The 20,765-nt window shown below is 31.6% G+C and overlaps 1 protein-coding gene across 1 annotated transcript in view; it reads right to left on the reverse strand.

The window, feature by feature from the left end:
- The window catches only part of LOC129803894 (uncharacterized), a 38,362-nt gene extending 26,186 nt beyond the window's left edge, over positions 1 to 12,176 (reverse strand). The window contains exon 1 of the mRNA XM_055850769.1: positions 11,635 to 12,176. Within this exon, the coding sequence (XP_055706744.1) occupies positions 11,635 to 11,667 (33 nt within the window). The 5' untranslated portion in view covers positions 11,668 to 12,176. The remainder of the gene's footprint in view (positions 1 to 11,634) is intronic.
- Between the last annotated feature and the right edge of the window lie 8,589 nt (positions 12,177 to 20,765).

Below are 20,765 nucleotides of genomic sequence, written 5' to 3' on the forward strand. Positions count from 1 at the left end.
TAGGTTTAATTTGATGATTAAAACTTTGAGAAAAAGTTACAAGAAATATGTGAATATTTGTAGACGAAAATCAAAGCTTGAGTTAATTGATAGGGAATATTCTAAGTGTCTTTCCCAGTTTTCAAGTTAAAGCTTTAACTTCGTTTTATAGTTTAAAATTTTTTTTTTAACAATAAACAGGTCCGCTGAATTTGAATAAAAGTCTGAATAATTTCACTTTTTTAATATTCTAAGTCAGACTGCTTAGGGTAAATTAAGCTAATTCAAAACCTGTTCCAAATGGAAACTTTTCGCTATTCCAAATGGAAACATAATTTTTTTCCATAATAAATACAATATTAAATTTTTATTTATATATTTTCTTACCTCAGTTTCATTATTTAGTTAATATTGCTCCAAATAAAGCGAAAATTCATTCATATTCACAAATTTTAATTTATAAATTTTTCAGAAAAATTAAAAATGTATATTTTCACCATCGATTTTTTTCATCAATCAACCATGTTTTCTAATAAAAAACAAAAAAGGTGATTGTTCTCTATTCGTTTTTTTTTACTTTTATGTAATATTTCTGGCAAAATTATGTAAAATTAAGTGTTAATCTTTATTGTTAACAGTACGTGAAGTTTTCAAATGAAATAATTACCTATTTCGTGAACAAAAATGATTTTTCTGAAGTGTCTACAAATGGTTCAATAGGAAACCTAGGAAATATGTTTTTTAAGAGATTTTCTTATTGTATCAGATGGAAAAGAAGAAAAGACTAGGAATAAGAACAAATCCTGCACTCAGGAAGGAGCAAATCAACAAGGTTTTGGAAGCCTTTCGTCGCGGTTTCACTTATACTGTTTGTCTCCAATTAGAAAATTTCCCTTGTCTCCATTTGAATTAATTTGTTTCCAATAGAAGCATTTTACGCTCGCGTATTTTTCTTGTATTTAAGAAGTTTTCAAATTCTATTTAAAGAATTTTCATTAAGTAGTAACATTTTAGAAGAGTTAAGGAGCAAATTTATGTTTTTTTTCAGAAAAAAATTAACTTTATGTGCTTAATCTTCTGTTAAAGCGTCTGGAAATGGATTTGAATTAGGACATTTACCCTAATCTTGTTATTTTACAAAATTATTGAAGTTAAATCGTACGGCTAAAGTTCAAGTCTGAAGAAGCCTTAAGTCCAGAAAAACTTAATTCTTTACAGAGCTTCCGCTTTATACCGAATTAGTTTTTTTTTAGATCCCTTTCTCGGAAATCTCATTGAACTCCAGAAGATCAATACTTAAAAGTTTGATTTCCTTTCTAGAATCCTCTGGGCAATCATTGTCATTAGTGCCTTCTGTGGAGCAATCTTAATAGGAAATGTCCAGTTGACGAGATTTATGGCCAACCCGACAGTGATATCCTTGGAGAGGGATTATCATGATTGGAATGGAACTCTTCCCGCTGTAACTTTCTGCTACCGTGATCGTCTGAATCAAGAAGCTGTGGAGGATTTCCTAGAGGAAAAATGGAACATCACCAGTTCGGATGAAGACTATGAATATTTTTCTGGTTTCATCGAAGCCGTGGTGGACATATCCATTGACAATCTTGATATTTTCGATGGATTTGCCTTCCAAAAGCGTATCAAGGAAGTTAGTTTCTTGGAGATCACTCAGGCTGTTGTACCCATTATTGAACAGCACATTGGGAGTTTCGATAGATCGTTTCAGCTCGATGCTGTACCCATTATCACTGAGAAAGGGCTCTGCTATTCAGTCAATTCCCCCTTGGCTCAGCAGATGTTTCAAATGCCTCAAGAAGAGCAGATACCTGTTATCCAGAAGCCTCTTTCATGCAAATACACCAAGAACCAATGCTTCATGAAGATTGATGTCTACGGAAATCGTCTATCTTCTGTCTTTGTCCATTCACCCTTTGAAATTCCCTTGGCAGAAACACCTTCCTTTGCAATGGAACGCACAGATGAGATCACATCTACGTACAAGATTATTGAAACCACAGCAGACGAATCCCTGAGAGAGCTATCCCTTCGGCAGAGGAAATGCCTATTCCACGATGAAAAACTCCGAATGCTTTCTTCTTACTCCTTAAACCTTTGTACCATGGAATGCAGGGCATCAATTGCTCTCAGTGTCTGTGGTTGCAAACCCTTCTTTTACCCCTTCGTAGAAGGCCCAGATTGTGGCATCAATGGCATGCTCTGCCTGAATCATTTCTCCTGGATGGAAGAGGCCAAGAAGGCCTGTGAGTGTCCTAAACCGTGCCTCGATATGCTCTACATGCAGAATACTTTCAAAATTGAGAATTGGGATGTAGGCGAAGATGCTGTTCCTTTTGCCCAAAAGTCAACTTTCCGTTTGGAAATTTTACCACCAAGGATGAGGCATCGCCGTGAAATTCTATTCACATTTGAAGATCTTCTGGTATCCCTTGGTGCTGCTGCAAGTCTATTCATTGGGATTAGTTTCTACAACATTCTCCATGGACTTTTTGCCCATTTTGAACTAATGATTGATGTGATTTGTTGGTGTCGCGCGCGAATATCGTGATCGTGAAAGATCACGGAAAATTGATATCTTCTGGGCAGATTTTGTTTTATGGGAGATCTCACACAGAAGTCAATACAAAATTACAAATTTTATTTTATGGTGTTTGAGTAATTTCTGCAATCACACACTTGAACTTTATTCTTCGCTCTTGAAAACAGTTTTAGTATTTAAGTGCAAATATTTAGTGTACACAAAACACGGCAACAAACTCTTTGTTAATTTAACAAAACTTTTACTGTGGCATAATTTAAAAAATGTGTTAAATTTTATTCTAACTAACTATAGCAATTTCACTGTAATTGGAACTTTTCCGCTTGGGATGAAAGTGATATAATTGATTACTTTAAATAATTTTCGAAATAATAAACTTTTTAATTCAGTTTAATAGGTACTGAAAATCTTTCTTTTAAGCTGGATACTATAAGAATATTTGGTTATTAAATCTATTTTTTCTTGAATTTCTTTTAACGGTCTGTTTAAAGAAATTATATTTATATTAATAATAGTACCAAAAATTCTTTAAAAAGATCCAGTTGTATTTATCGGATTTGAAGAGTAATTCAGTTCAGGGAATTGGAGCCAATCTGGCCAGGGAACCAGGGGAATTTTCAGGGGCTCGAGCAACTCATATATGTTTTCAGAGAGCTCATTTTTTTCAGGAAATCCTCAGGGAACTCATATATTTTTTCAGAGAACCTTGGGTACTCATACATTTTTAGGGATCTCACAGAGAATTCATATATTTTTCTGGAAACCCGAAGATCGCATGCATTTTTCAGGGAACCCGAGGAACCCATACGATTTTCAGGCAACTCATGGGGAACCCGAGAAACTCACATATGTATCTTTTCAGAGAACCCGGGAAATCCATATAGTTTTTCGGATAACCCGGGGAACCCATGTATTTTTTCAGGGAACTCAAGGAACCTGTCGGGTAAATTAAGCTAATTCAAAACCTGTTCCAAATGGAAATTTTTCGCTACTCCAAATGGAAACGTCACTGTTTTCATGATAAATACAGTATTAAATTACTATATTTATATATTATCTATACCTCAGTATCATTATTTAGTTAATTTTGCTCCAAATAAAGCGAAAATCCATTCAGAAAAAAAATGAACTTAATGTGTTGAATCTTAAAGTGTCTGGAAATGGTTTTAAATTAGGACATTTACCCTATATATTTTTTTTGGGAAACCGAGCTCTAGAGCTACTCTAATTGGTCTAATTGCTTACGAATAACCCTTTGTCAGATTAGATCTAATTAAAATGACTTCAATGTAATTAATATTTGGTATCAGGTACAACAGTTAAATTCTTTCCGTCAACATATTTTACTATTGTTTCTCAAATATGAATTCTTAGGCAAATAAATAACAAATAACTAAGATTGACAACCAAATAATCTGAGATATGAAATAATTTTTAATAACAAATATTTTTTAGAACATATTTTGAGAAACCGGTATGAATATTAATTGATTCAGCAAATTTCTGCAAATATCAGTACAAAAATATTTCACTTGGAGCAAAATAATTAAGTGTGGTACCCTTAGGATTTTCAAAATGAAAACATAAGTCATGATCTAATTCTATTTTACGAGGTTCTTAATTAACTGAACTATTAAATTAAATATCAAAATAAAACATTTCAGGAAGAAGAAGTAAGTATTTTAATTGTATATATTCTCCAGCATCCATGCTTTCTCCTCCTTCTGAATACAGACTAAATAATTCAATTACAACCGATCATTGTGCACGGCTATTACATATCTTGGGATACTCAAAGTAAAACTGTTGTTTGATATGTTATGTTGATTTTGGACATTTAAAAAATGTTATGTTCTTGTAAAAACAAAGCAAGGCACAGAGACTTGTTTATCAAAAGAGAAAGCAATTTGCAAAAAAATAGTGATGTTTTGTTTAAAAAAAAAATCAGCAAGAAATCTTACATAATTTCTTGTAATTTTATTGCTCTTCTATCATATTGTCATATGCAAATTCTGTATTCAAAATTGTAATTCAAAAATTTTCATTTCAGGTTTTGAAATAAACCGCTAAGGCATGTTGTTTTTTTTGTGTGTTGAGAGTCACGTGGAAATTAATGGGAAGTATCTTTGAGCCACTTGGCAAACTTCCCAGGAAGTTTCTCACTGTAACTAGAAATTGAATATACCCTGATGAGCTAGCAAATAACCATCAATTTGTCACTCAATCCCATAGCAATGGAATTCACATGGTTTTCTGCGGACCCCATTAATTTGCTGGACTATTAGTTGTGGCGCGCGCAAATGAAGTACCATCGTGAAAATGATCTGTCTTCACCTGGAGCACCTTTTAATTTTTCAATCATCACACTATATGTGCTCTTTGTGGGTGATGGCAGCAAAAAAGCCACTCAATTGAGAGCTTTTTTTCTCGCAAATAGCCTCTACTTTCACTATCAATGCCGCGTTTGCTATATCTCTATGTTCCTCCCATATACATTCACTGGAAAAATAATAGAACCATTGCGATATCAAGAAAGTTTGTGATACTCTGAAGATAATAAAACTTATCTAGACGAAATTTGTGCGTTAATGACATATTTTATAAGTTTAAAAGTGTTACTTATTTGACAATTGTTAACCCAGTTAACCCAGCCGCACATACAAATCCTAAGAGAATTTCATGGAAGCTTACAAGGAAATATGATTTTATTAGTCAATTTTTAAAGAATATCATCATCGGGTAACTCAGCAGATTTTCAATAAACGTTTATAACGACTAGTAATATAACAAAATTTTGCTCAACTGGTAATGGTTATGAATAAAAAAATTAATTGAATATTTCTGATGCGGTGTTTGTCAATTTTCTAGGGCGTAAGTATCAAAATTGAAACAATAACAAAAATAATTGTAATGAATCTTTGCAAACTTTAACTTTGGATTTATGAATTCAATTGAGCTAAGTATCGGTTCATTTTAAAGGTATTGATATCCCTGGCATGTTTAAATGACCTTTAAAATTAGTTTCAAAATGGTAAAAAATTAATAAATAATTTTTATTCGAAATTCAATTGCATTGTATTAATCCTACATAATTTTGTGCAAATATAAGTGTAATAAACATCGGTAAGCATTAAAAAAAAACTACTCAAAACCGGATCCTTTTTCAAATTTTGTACATTGCTCGGTATACAAAGTTAATTCAATTTACAGTGTTTCGTAAAAAATATCCAGTCAGACAGTTCAATCATTTGCACCTCGTGGAACTCGAACTCAAACCGTTGTTATACTGGTTTAAGACTCAAGACTTAGCCATATGATGTAACTTCTCTAAATTATCATCAATCATTTGACTTAGGATTGAATATTAAAGATAAAAACCTATTGTATTAAAAAAAATGATAAAATTGCTTGTTATTAGAGATTTTGAGACCTTTGTGTGCTAAAATTGTAAACTGAAAACATTATTACACCGGTGTTACCCCCCAAAAGCTTTATGTGCTGGATACTCTTACGACTTAAGCCAAGAGACGGATTAACGTAATTGTAATCTAAATAATGATTTGACTATATTTTCACCAGTTTCCCACTAACTCGTTATTCGGCTTAAGCTGTAAGTCTGTCTAGAGCATTAGGGAAAAAAATATACTGAGGCTGATCCTCGAGAATATTTAGTTTACAACATTTTGTAGTAGAGAATCAGGTAAACGAAATTTATGCAAGGGGCTGCTATTTGATGATTCTAAGCCCTCAGTGTATGACAGTTTGGTATAAACCTTTACTAGCAAATTTGACAGTCTAAATATTGTCGAGGATCAGCCTGTGTCTATTTGGGCCTTTAGACCCTTGTCAATTGAGCCACGGACCCCTCGAAATGGAAAAGAACTTTACGGAAAATGGGTCTTGTGGTATAAATACTAAAAATTTTCGACTCTCGTGACGGGCTGTTAGGTTTTTAGCTCGACTATCACAGTTGTGGGTTTGACTCCTGCCTGGTACAAAAGATTAAAGTATTTGAATCTGAAACGACATTTTTCACTTGAATATTATTATATAAACTGAAAAAGATATTTTATAAAACTCGAACATTCCGGATATATAACTATTTAGATTGGGAAACGAACATTTAGAAAAGCCGTGAAGCTTTTTCCACCTGCGTTTAAAACCGAATACAGGGGAGGTCTATCAGGCTTTGCACATTTTGGCTTCAAACACTTCAAATTTTCCTTATATTCCTTTAATGAATTTGACCTATTTTTGTGACTTAAGATTAGGGTAAACTGGGGCACCACCAAACACGGGGTAGCACCAAACACTGTGATTTTTTAACCAAATATTAGACTTCTGATGACAAAACCTATAGAAATTTATAGACATTATAGGGATGCTTGTCTACTAATGAAATGGTAGAGATAGTCCAAGTAGTTTAGAAATGAAAATTAGTGTTTGGTGCTGCTCCGTGTTTGGTGGTGCCCCAGTTTCTCCTAGCTATTAAAATATATTGTCACTAGGTCAGATTCATTAAAGGAATATTTAGAAAAATATGAAGTGTTTGAAACCAAAGTATGTACGAAACCTGAAAGACTTCCCCTATAACTTTTAATAAGTGACTCAATTATTTTTACACTGACTGTAGAGCATCTCAGAGTCAATTTGGTGTGTGAATGCCAATGTGGAGCGATCTTTTTATTCTTATGCCCTGTAGCCATCGATATCGAGTGCTAAAATTGATTTTCCACTCACCCAATTAATTTGCCAGAGAAATGTGTTGCTCCAAACTATCGCTTTTGCCATTTTATTGCTCCAGTTGGATGCAATTGGTGGAAAGTGACAATGTTTCAGGAGGGGACTATTAAATCTCACTATAGCTGGCGATAAGATATTTGCTCAGTTTCACACATGATGTGGAAGAAAAACGTGCACAACTGCATGGGAAATATCCTCCAGCAATTGCCATTGTTGTTTTTCGTGAACTCCTTATCTTTAACATTTAAGACTCATTTCTCTCGCGTCAGACAAATCGACCATTGTTGGGGACATTGTGTGCAAAACGAATAATGCAAATGACGAGCATGAATGAAAGTCTTTCGCCAAGTTATGTTTATTTCTGCCACGATGATTGTGGTCATCTTCGTCAATCCAACAGTTGACAATGATCATGGAGAGAGAAAAAGAGACACAAAAAATGCGTCAAAACGAAGAAAAAAAAGCACATTAATTAAGCGACTGTTATTATGCAAGATTTAAATAATTTTCCCCTGGATACGCCTTTTCCGAGCGTAACACAATGCAATTGTCTTGGGAGGAAAAGAATAAAAGGGTGTAATTTTCTCAAATTTGTGTTAATGTGCACAATTCGATAGAATTGTGCCTTTTCAATGGGCATTCGCGTAAATTAATTAGTGACGTGAGAATTCTCAATACATCTATTAACTATTTTTTTTTGGCTGATGCATGCCGAATTTATATCCCCTTAGAATTTCCATCATTTCTTCGTCAATTTTTGGGGTCGCCCCTAGGAGGGAATTTTAGATGAAAATCTGCAGTGAATGAGGCAACCTTGAGGAAATATCTATGAGGCTGCGAATTGTGATACATTTCCCAAGAGAACCTTATGCAATAACGCCATTCTCATTGATGAGTTAATCAGCACGATTAATCCATATCTAATTGCGATTTATACAGATTCCAGGGGCATTCAAATATCTACTTCAACGGCAAAAATGTATAGGAATAGGAAATAAAGAGAAAATATCTATGTATAAATACTTCTGAAAAATCGTCGTAAGACGGAAGAATTTTAGTAGGGATACAAGAGACTATTTCGAACACTTGATTTTTTGCTGCTTTTTCGAATGCTTTGAATGTAAAATTTTTATGCCCTTCTTATTTATTATAATTAAAATAGTAAAATATGCACAATAGCGTTCGTTTTCGTTTAGTTTTATCATTAACAGAAATATTCAAACAAGTAATATTTTACCGGACTATACAAATGAGCAGTATAAAATTGAATTTAGTCAGCAAAAAAATCAAATTTGGTCAATACTAATTTTAGAAATTTAAAAGCATTTTTTATAAACATTAGCCAAGAAAAAATAAAATGATTTTCATTTTAATTTACAATTGTAAAATAAATGTTTTTCGTTTCACTTGCAGAGATCTTAGATATAATTTATGTAAATTTGACCCATTTTTGTAAAGATTTCAGTCTTTCACAGACAAAATTTAATTTTTTACTACCAAAATTTAATTTTCTACAGACCATTTTTATTTTTTTACTGCACTTTTGTTAATTGCCGTATTTTTAGAGATATTTTAGCAATAAAATATTTTTCACATGGAATTATTTATATGTTGCTCGACAAAATATTCAAGCCCCTGAATATTTTTTGGTTTGTTGAAGTTTGAAATTATTTAAAGTATATTTGAAAGTTTTAAAAGTCAAAGAATACTACGGGAGTTTATTATTTGTGAGACATCATATATTTAATTATATGTGGATAGTGCTTATGATAACATTTCTGGAGTTTATTTACATAATTTACATTTTACATATAAGTACTGGAAAAAATTCATAGCTCAACTTAAATAATTAAAAATAGCAAAAATGTGAAAAATTAACTTTGCGGTGGGTAAAAACACAGTAAAATTTTATCACTCAACTTTTTAATGTCTTTTTCACATAAATTTTAAAAATTACATCGTGACATTCAAAAAGGTACTAACAGATTGTGCAACATTTTGTTAAAATTGTTTTGTAAAATTTGTTAGATCCGTTAGGGAATCTGTAATGGCGGAGCCCTTAAGGCAATCGTGTGGATGAGCACCTAGGCCGCCAGAGTTTTCTCCAGAACTTTCGGCGTTACTTCTAATGATCCATTCCCTACAGCGATTCAACATGAATTTAACTCTCAATACTAATCCTTTTTACGATACTCCTTCCGAAGGGATAACTTACAGGCTAGCATTAGGAACGCTCTTAGGAGAAATCGACGTCGCTCCGAGAAACACATAGTGCTAACAAATTGATATTTGGTAAGTTCGGTATATAAATTAAATGGAATCTAAAATTGTAAACGAAGAAAAACAGTGAAATAATTTTTGCAAGGAAAAATCATCCTGGAATTGTCGATTTAGTTTAAGTTTAAAGGAATTTCTTATCAAGTTCTTTTTTAATTACATTGACCAAAACTGATTTATTATCTGACCAATAAATAAACATAATAAATTACACTAAATTCAATTAAAACAATGCTTGTTAAAATATGGTCAGAATTGAAAAAGAAATGTTTTTTTTTAATACCAAACTGTTATAGAAGATTTCCTTACAGCGAGATTAGAACCTTAAATACGATATGAGAAGTCGCTTTACTTTAATTTTAATATAAATCTATTACAAAATATGTAAATATATAAAGCGTGCAGATCCATTTTTCAGTCTTAAAATTAGGCAAAAATTTAATGTTGTCACAAATTAATTTATCACTTCTTTTTTATTTTTAATTAAAGAATATTTTCTTAGTTTCTCAAAAAAAATTAATGTAAAAAATATTTCAACAGCGATTCTTTAGGCAATTTTTATCCATCCTGAATTCTTGTGGTATTTGGAACATAGCGTATAGGGAAATTGGAGCAGTAGTAAACTTGGCGTAGTTATAAACACTGAATTTTATATCTACTTGAACTTACGCCGACCATTTTTTCAGTGGAAAAAATGCCCTTTATTACTGCCCTAGTTTTTTCTATGTCTCTGCTTAACATTTTCGAGTTTTATCTATCAATAGTTTCAATAATTTTGTGTGATAGGGTAAAGTGATATAAGTTGGACATAGTGTTACAAGTCGGACAATTCGCCGGTGCAAGTTGGACATGGCTTTTTTCTTGATAAATACAGTATAAAATTTGTTTTTAAGCACAAGGAACCAAAATAAAAAACTAAAGCATTAAAAATATACAAATAAAAATGAAGTACTAAATTTATCAAGAAAAAAAGCCCTGTCCAACTTGTATGATTGTCCAACTTGTAGCATTGTCCAACTGGTACCACTTTACTCTAATTAGTTTAACTAGCTAGAAGTTTTTGGACATTGCATATTTCGTAGTTTTTTTTAATGTTAAGAAAAATGCCCACTTTCCAACCTTTGGCTATGAAGTGGTCTTTTCTTCCTCCCTCAATTCTGCCTAGCTTATTTCTAAAGCAAATATAACAATGATATTGTCACAAATACCATACAGCCTGCGAAGGGACATTTTCGTCGTTTAGATCTGGAGACTGAAATCAACGATAAGACGGCGATGGACACATGGGAAATGGAGTAAAAGACGAAATGATATGAAAATAAATTGAATTGAATTTTGTTTTATTCTTATAAATATTAAATTCATTCAGATAAACCATATCAAAGAGATTTTCTTACTTTTAAAGAACCTTATAACATTCTAATTTCGTTTTTTATTGACACAACATTATGCTAAATTGGATTGAATATATTTTTTTGTATTTGTAAACAGTGTCTTTAAAATTATCACTTGACTACCTCTCAAGAAATATGATCTCAATCTGAGGCGTTCTCTTAAGTTACGCCATTGCGAAGGAAAATAATCGTATTTTTCACTCGTTTGTCAAGAAAACGTTCTAAAAAGTGGGTGGATGCTGCTGGAGTCTTGCAGAGAGTCTTTTGTGGGGAAAATCACGAAGGAAATAAATTTGTATGTTCACTGCAAAATGCCATGCAACCCGATATATGGATTCTATATAGCTCTCGATGGAAGGTAAAAGTTGTCCGTTTAGTGTACAAAGTGTCGCAAGATTGTTTTTTCCTTTAAGTAGTTGTTTGTTTTTTTGGCCTGATGACAAAAAGAATTCTTCATAGGGAAAGTTAATTAGGGAGAAGTACCAAGGATTATAAAGTACTTTTATGTGTACAAAGTTATGTGCTGGAATGCACCGGAAGGAGAAATAAAAAGAGTTTAATACACAATAAATTCCAGTGAGTAAATCAATAAAAATGATGAAAGAAAAATCTACTTTTACTTTTATCACCAAATAGCTGCTGGTACCACTATTGGATGGAAAATTTATTAATTGCACTCACCACAAAAAATCCAAGAAATATCCACTTTTCCATGATTGCAGTAAGAAATTTTCCTCTAATAAGCCAATTTTTTCTTCCCTGAGACAATAAGAGGCTCAATGAACGTCTTTTCTTCTCGCTTTTATTTATTTTTTTTCTTTTCAATGACACTAAATTAATTTCACACAGAGATTTGCATAGAAAACATCTCTCATTATGCCTTGTGTTGTTCTTCAACGGCTTTTTTTACTTTGACGAAACAACAAAATATTATTTATTGCAGTTTCCGGAAAGCGCAATGTGATGCGGTTTTTTTTGGGAAGTGCTCTCAGTTGAGAGAGAAAAGAGAGTGAAGCACAATAGGTTTACCGAATCATAAATAACATCATATTTTTGATGAATTAATAAATTAGCAAATTTTATGAGACAAACACGATCTCGAAGTGAAATTCGCGATCAAAACAGACGTCCGTTTGCGAGGCTGGCTCTTGTACCACTAAAAGTTGCACACAATTCACCTTCGAGACTCTCACAGCACCACGAGACATTTTTCCCACCCAATTCCGCGCTTTTTTCCTTCTCTTTCAATCTGCACTCACGGTATTTGCTTAAGTTTTTTTTGCCCACGAGCTTTTGGAGTCTCTTTTGCTAATTTTTAGTTGTGGGTGAACAACTCCGGGAAATGAGAAAGATCGCTCAAGATGAATTGACTTTTGCCAATTATGATCACCATTCGAACAAAAATCCTTTGGCAAATTTGACATGATCAACCCTCAAGGCAAATCACCAACAAAAAAAAGCTCACAGATAAATTCTTACACGACTTCCTTTGATACAATTTTAAGCTTTTCTTAAAGATTGAAAGTGTCACAAAACCCAAATTCCCTCCCTAGAAAATACGTAGAAGAATGGTGCATGAGTCACTTATTCGTGCTCTTTGCAAATACGTGAATTGTAAAGCAATAGATGAGAAGCTACCAAAAGGCTTATTTTCATGATCACTTAGTGCTTTCATTGCCGACACTTCCATTTACACGCTCAATGGAACAATCTACCACGAAGTACAAATGAAGAGTGGAGAATACAAAATTTGTTAGGTCAATTACACAAATGGTGCTACTTGTGTCTTAAGAAAACCCAAAATACCAAAAAACACTTAAAAACAAAGCTTTAACTAAGTTGACGCAACAATGCAATGAAAATTTTTCAATTTAAGAGCTTTTCATTAAAATTAGTCATGGATTAGGAGTACGATTGTTCTCAGAATTTATGGCAATACCTCACTTTAGTTGAAATTTTTGTCGTATTTTGCATGACCTTATGGATAAGCTCCGCCCATAAAGAATTATAGGTTGCGCCCTGTGAGAAACTGTGGACCAGTTAAATTTGTATTCGGCATCTCTTTCAAAGTTTTATTGGACAGCTTAATATCCTCGGAACAAACCGCTTACGCTATATCAGTTTTTGAAGAAATAACCACGCTCATTAGAAAATAAGTCACTCCCCATTGAAGCTTGAAACTGAAAAAGAACATGTTTGTGGATTTTTTATATCAAAAGTACAGAGCCAGTAAGAGATATTTGAAATTCAGTAATATATAAGATTATTAATCTTTCATTGAATCTGTTTAACAAAAAACTGTTTAGAGTCATGTGATATAAGCTGGACATAGTGTTACGAGTTGGACAATTCGCCGGTACAAGTTGGACATGGCTTTTTTCTTGATAAATACAGTACAAAATTTGTTTTTAAGCACAAGGAACCAAATTATAAAACTAAAGCATTAAAAATAAACAAATAAAAATGAAGTACTACATTTATCAAGAAAAAAAGCTCTGTCCAACTTGTACCACTACACAAAACAAAACTACACTATACAAAAATAATTTTAACAAATTTAAAATTACTAAAATATAAAAATTGAATTTAGTAGAATATTTAAAAAAAAAGTCCTAGGAAATTCATAAATTAAATAACTAAACATTTGTGGTCATTATTTTGGTAAAAAATTGTCAGTAAAAAATTTGGTTTAAAAAATTGAATTTTAGATGTAAAAATCTAATTTGGTTTGTAAAAGATAATTTTTGGTTAATTAAAAATCAACTTTGGTCAGTAAAAATCAACTTTAACCAGACAATGTAAATTTTGGCTGAAATAAATATGTTAATCGAATTTAAGCACTAAAAACATTCAGTTTGTGTATTAAAAGATTAACTTATATCTTAGTAAAAAATCAATCTCGTTAAAAGGATTGGTTTCATTGACTCAAAATCATATTATGTTTTAAAAGTCGACAGAATTTTTTAGAATATCAATCACTTTGTCCATTAATTAATTCTTACAAGAAAGAATGCGTTAAAAACGCACTTAAAATGCTAAAAAACGTTTGGACTGTATTACTGTTCTGACTGTATAGAGTTCCTCAAATTTGAACATTTGGGAGGTACCGATGACATTTCCCACTCCTCATTTGAACAATATTTTCAAAAATGTAACGGAATTGATGTGAAATACACTTTAATTAAATTTAATAAATTATTTAAATTATATAAATAAATTAAATAAATTATTTAATAAATAAAAATTAATAAATTAAAATACACAAAAATTAAGAAAAATAGCTTTATAGAATATATCAATGTAATTTATTGTGAAATAAATGGAATTTGTTGCCGAAGTTAATATATATAAATATCAGAGTTCAGTCGAATACAAATACACATTCACTGCCCGGAAAAAAGTGGTTCTAATTCAGACTCCACCCAAAACTTTTTATGCATAAACTCAAATATTACATTTTGAATTCAACCGTCGCGTCGTTCAAATTTGAGGAACTCGACCGTAATAATAAATGTTTCATATTTCCATTTACAAATCAAGTAGCGCCGTATGGAGCTTTATATAACGATTTTCCGAGAAATTTCTGACTATATCATACAAAATTTTCAATTAAATTTAATTTCAATTCAAATTTCTGTAGGGGGTGTGGCTTATTTTACCGTTGGCGCCTAAGTTGAGGATCCGTGCTAGATTTAAATCATGAATTTTAACAAAAAATCTTCATAAAATAAATATTTTCAAATTAAAGAATTTAAATTTGTATAATAGTTTCTAAAGAGGGCGTGGTCTAAATTGCTATGGGGCGGAGCTTATTCAGTTGATTAATAATGGTGGCACCACGTTCCATATAGAAACTTAGGCCTTCCCGCAAGTTCGGGACATCGATTATCATTTATCTTCTTATACAGGGATGGAATTGTCAGTCCCATGCACAGTGGAATCAAGTACAGTGAAACTCACTGGATGCAATTCGAAATTTGAACACCTTTAATTCCGGAAAATTCCAGGTGATATAAAGGGGATACGAACATGAGACACTTGCATCATAGTCCTTTGCAGGGGTTGATGTGCGAATTAGGGTTTCATCTTAACCAAAAAAAAATTTTTTTCTACCACTTAATTGTGTTGGATTTTGGATTATTTAAAAACTAAGATGCCAGTAGATGTTTTTCTCTTGATCTTGAAATTAAAAGAATTAGACCATTATATAATTAAAATAAAAATATTTATAATAACATTTTTCGATTAGAACTTTTAGTCATTTTATAATATTTTCTAGTCTCAATATTTTATTAAATTTATTATTGGGACATTTAGAATTTATGAATATTGAAAATAAGAGATCTCTTGAGATATAAAGTATTTTGTACATAATTTTTGTAGTTGGTTTAAAACTAAATTTGAAATCTTACAACGGATTATAACAGTAAAAAGAAACAATTAAACAAAAAGTATGGTTTTAAAATTATAAAATACCATATATATCAATCGTATTTTATCAAGGAGAAATTTGAATTTAAAAATCGACATAACATTCTTAAGTAATTTTTGTCTGAAAATCAATTTTATTAATCTTAAAATTATTTTGTGGTATATTTCGAGTAATTTACAAATCGGTTTAAAGCGGTTGAGAACCGGTAAATGGTAAATGATGCGAAAGTACGTTTGAGGTATATGTAGCATCTAAGTCACGAGTTCGAACACTTCGCAAAGCCTTGGACGCTTTGCCATCCCTTTTTAATATAAAACATATTTAGGGGAAAGTAGGGCACCTTTATGTTGGGATACATTTGAAAAGGGCTTTTTACTCCTATTTTTAAATGGAACTGAAGTTTTTCATGATATCATTTAGCTAGACAAACCAACCGTAACCTTAATTACGTTGTGATACGGCTCAATTCTTTTTAAAAATAGGATAAAAGTCCAATTTTAAAGGTGCCCAACTTTCCCCTAATCTCTAACTATATTTCACCGTAGATTCCAAATAAAAAGGAAATTCTTTATTACCTAAAATTTATATTATCAATAATATATTATTTTTTGATGATGAATATTTCGTCAAATTTGAAAATATACTAGACTGTGTGTTAGCGTTTTAATTAAGATGTCAATTTTTTTGTGTTATTAAACATTATGACCTGATTTGAACTCTCAAACTAAATAGGATTAAATTTTATGTAAATTCTTCTCAATTCATAGTTATAATATCTTCTTGTCTCTATTATGCCAAAATTTACGTAACATCCAAGCAGATTTAAAATTGATTGCAGAATCAATTAATCCCGCTTCTTGGTGATTATATCGTCAAACACTATCATCTGAGCATTAGAATTTGAAAGAAAAAAAAACTCAAATCTAATTTGTATGTAAAACAGTGGCTCGTAACATGAAAAATCTGTCTCCCTCTGTGTGTGTGGAACAATTGAAGGTTAATTCTCATCATTTTGAACGCTCTATGAATAATTCACATCCGGAACTTATTAGGTAAACAACCAAGAAGTATTTAAAATGGCACAAATTCACTCTGAAAATTGCACTGATTGTAACTATTGTCTCTTTGCACACCTACCTACCCACCATGGCATAAGATTCCTTTTGGCGCCAAATGCAGCTGTTTCATTTCAGAATTTATTTCCAACTTCTTTTCTATAAGATGATAGTATATTGAAAATCTCAATCCTACGCACAGTACATCGACCACGCAATTGTTCTCACTTAAGAATTTTATTCAATTTCTGCCGCAACTTTAATTTCTTAAGCCAATAAAAAGTCTTCTCTTTGCCTTTTAACCGCACATTTCCTGGTTTAGGTGGGCTCTAATTAATATTTCAGAAGGTAGTGAATATATTTGTTTATTCATATAATCTTTCTCTCAGTCAGCCAAACAAATATCCTTTATGACAGAAAAAAACTGATTGTCCATTGATTCACATTTAAGGTCCATTTAATCGAGGATATTTTGATTACAAATTGCTCTTTTGATTTAAAAACAATACACACATAACTTTGTATTCGAATTCGAAAATAGGTTTGTCAGAATATTTTTTTTTGTAGATTGAAAGAAATTTCAAATTTAAATCGCTGTTAATGAAACAATAATTTCGAAATTAAACAGAACGCTTGTCACACTTCTTAATTTAGTCAAGACACACTTAGGGGATTATATCAGAGAGCACAGAAATTTTATCTTAGAAACGAATCACTATTGGAGATTTTGGAGATTTTTCGAAACTCACCGCGGTGCACGGAATGGTGAAGTTTATTTCGAAATATACCCATTTAAATAGGCCTTTAGTGGTCAATATAATTTGCAATGTTTAATTTTAGCTGGTTTGCAGATTAAGAACCGCACAGACGCAATTGATATAAAAAGCGATACGATTTAAATGGGACGTAGGAGTTCTTGGTCACCTTATTGGGAAATTCTACTTGTAATATTTCTTTTTGATCTCTCTCTTTAGCTAAATTATGCTTGTTGTCTTCCAGCAATTTGAGACACTTTGAGAATGATGGTTTATTTTTTAACGTCGACTCTTAAATTAATTCTACCTCTCAATAGACAAAAAGAATGTTGTGAAACAAATAAGACAAAAACCAGTGGATATTAGCTCTTTCTCATGTGCCATTCTCAATAAATTTATTACCTCGTCTTGGGTAAATTTTCTCTGGGAGATTTTTATTTTATTGATTTTGCCTGTTTTTGGGTGGAGAAAAAAAATGTTTTTGCCATCCGGTCGATGACACTGAGAATACTTTATCTGAAACACAATAATTTTATGGGAGCATTCAAATCAAAATTCTCTCATGTAGGTGCCCAATGATGGCAATGTTGATGGTTGAAAGCATCGTAAAATGCATCTGAGGATATTATTTTATCTTGTGACTCTTTCTGAAGCAATGTCTTGGCAAAAAGAGTGCACAAAATCACGTGAAATGGGTGCCCTTATGTGACTTCTTTCTACTTAGAAATTCCATCGTCATTCCAAAAGAGAAAAGAACATGGTTCATTGGATCATTTTCTGAATAACTAAGAAGGTAGAAAACATTGTTTAATGCACTTGGTGAAATGTTCTTGACCTACGCAACTTTTCTCCCATGATGAACACATCTCGATAAACACAAACTTGTCTTCTGCTTTGCCACCAAACAAAATCACGATAAATTCTCTAACAATGTCACGGTTATGTTTTCAAAACAATCAATTTTTCTACCTCAAACCAAAACATATTTTGTCACATTCCCATATAACAATTTGCTTCATTGAGGATATTAAGTATTTCATGTGGGTGCAAATTTATTACGATCATGTGGGATTTTGAGCGTTATCTCACCGTCATTCTCTGACAAATTCTGCACAAATAGTTGTCTGTTTTGAGCAATGACGCGCTATATTTTGGTATTTTTGCTAAATTTTCAAACATAATATTCAATTCTCAATATTTTCGTTACCAATTTGATCAATTTGGGGTGATTTCTGCAACAAAAAAAAACACAAAGGGGTATACAATTGATGAAATTTGAGCAACCTCTTATTATAGATCCATTAGGACCCGTTTAAACGAAGGTATTTTTTTCGAAATCCCCTTATAAAATACCCTATCTTAATATATTGCCCTTCAAATTATATAATTCTAGGTACCTAAAATTTATTTTGAAATTCTCTTATGCTCTGTACTTTTCAGAAACAACTCTTAATCAATTTAGGGAATTAGGAAGAATAAAGCAAAAACTCAAAAAAAAAAAATTAGAGATGTTTTCTTGAAACTAATATCGATGGTTGTAACAGAAAATCCTGCGGTGAGACTATCAAGGGTAGATAAAGGTGCGTTAATTTCTCTTTTTCAAATTTTCATCACGACACTTAACCGTGCTATCACACTAGGATTTTTTCAATTTGTAAATTCAATTTAATTTTCAGTTGAATTTTTCCTATATGCGTTATTTTGCTTTAAAAATCATTTTAATTGATAGATATTTGCTTATTTATTGATATAAACTAATACTTGACGCACCAAAACATGTTTAAACACGCTAAAATAGCATAAATGTGGTTGCTCAATTAAATTTGAATTCAGCAAATTAAAATACTAAAATTGGTCAGTAATTTCAATTTTATTGCAGTTAAACAAGTATCCTTTTGAACCAAATTGTTCTTATTAAATTACTTAATTAAAATTTACTCGTAATTAATTATTATTTGTGGCCAAAAAATAAGATAAGTACAGTAATTTAGTGATAAACTCGTACGCGAGTGAAGCATCAGTATCGGGAGTATAATTTGCTAAGTTCCTACAAAGCCATTATTGTGCCAAGAAATCTCCTGTTTATATGACTTCACACAGATTTTCAACAAAATGTATGAGAGTCGCTTCACCAGCCCTTTCTCTACAAATCTTTCTTCTGGCTTTAGGGATCCTTCCGAATAACAGATAAGTGACTTGTAAGACATTTTAAGTACTATCACACATTTTCTGGAGTCATTCACAATAAAAAATATCGCGGCAATATTTAAAATTGAGCAAATTTCTTGCAAAATATGTCCTGGCTGTGAGAATTTTCAAGTAAATTCTAGAAATCTTATAATGCTCAATTGGCTCAATTGAATTTAAATTTAAATTGTAAAGATCCTAGTGTGATAGCACCGTAAGGGGTTACGTAGATCACGAAGCATAAAGTTTCGTTTAATATGTTTTTGAATTGAAAAATATTCAAGATTTTAAGTATAAAACATTTAAATTATATTTTCTCATATTTTGAATTAAAAATTTAAAAATTCTACCGTTATGACCTGATATTCTGATACCTTCTTGACAAAAAACTGCAGTCGCCTCGAATAGGTTAAAGTGATACAAGTTGGACAGGGCTTTTTGTCTTGCTAAATTTAGTACTTCATTTTTATTTGTATATTTTTAATGCTTTAGTTTTATAAATTGGTTCCTTGTGCTTAAAAACAAATTTTGTACTGTATTTATCAAGAAAAACGCCTTGTCCAACTTGTACCGGCGAATTGTCCAATTTGTAACACTAATTCCAAATTATATCACTTTACCCTATTAAGATTGGATTCGTCAGAAGTTAGAAAAAAAATACACTTGCTGTTGTCAGATAAGGCAAAGCCGTAGGGGAAGGTGTCCATGCTTGATACCATTGGAAGCTTCGTAATGACTAAATTTTCTATGTCTCACAATATATATTTGACTCATCTCAACCATATTTTAAAAACTATGGGAAAGCGGATAGTTTTTAAAATATATTACGGAGTTACGTTTATTGAGAAACATAGGAGAAATTTTATCATTACGAAGCTTCCAATGGTATCAAGCATGGGCACTTTCCCCTACTTCAATGAAGGATTGTTTTTCCGTTTACAACTTATTCTATAATTCCAAATGTTCCGTAAAATACGCCGGAGATGTATTTTTTTTTTAGCAAAATTTTCCCAAATATACAAATTTATTTATTTTTAATCTCTGTTTGTTCAAGCACGAACTTAACTTATCTGCCAACAGGAAATATTTTATTTATTAACTACTGTTCCACTTTGAGTAATCGTGATTACCACAAAGTAGGTTTCATCAAAAAAGGTTTCCAAAAATTCTGTCCAAACTGCTAAATTTTCAAAGTTTATAAAAGTAATCTTTTATGTCGGAAAAAAAAAGAAAATATGATATTTTTCTAGTCTTTGTAGCCAACATAGCCCCTTGAATTATTTTCTTTAGCTGAGACACCTATGTGGTGACAGAAGGCAAAGAAAGATCTTACGTAATATTGGGGATAATTTTCCTTTATTGATCAGAGTGATTCATAATTAA

This window comes from Phlebotomus papatasi, chromosome 2 (genome assembly GCF_024763615.1).
Source record: "Phlebotomus papatasi isolate M1 chromosome 2, Ppap_2.1, whole genome shotgun sequence".
NCBI lineage: Eukaryota > Metazoa > Arthropoda > Insecta > Diptera > Psychodidae > Phlebotomus > Phlebotomus papatasi.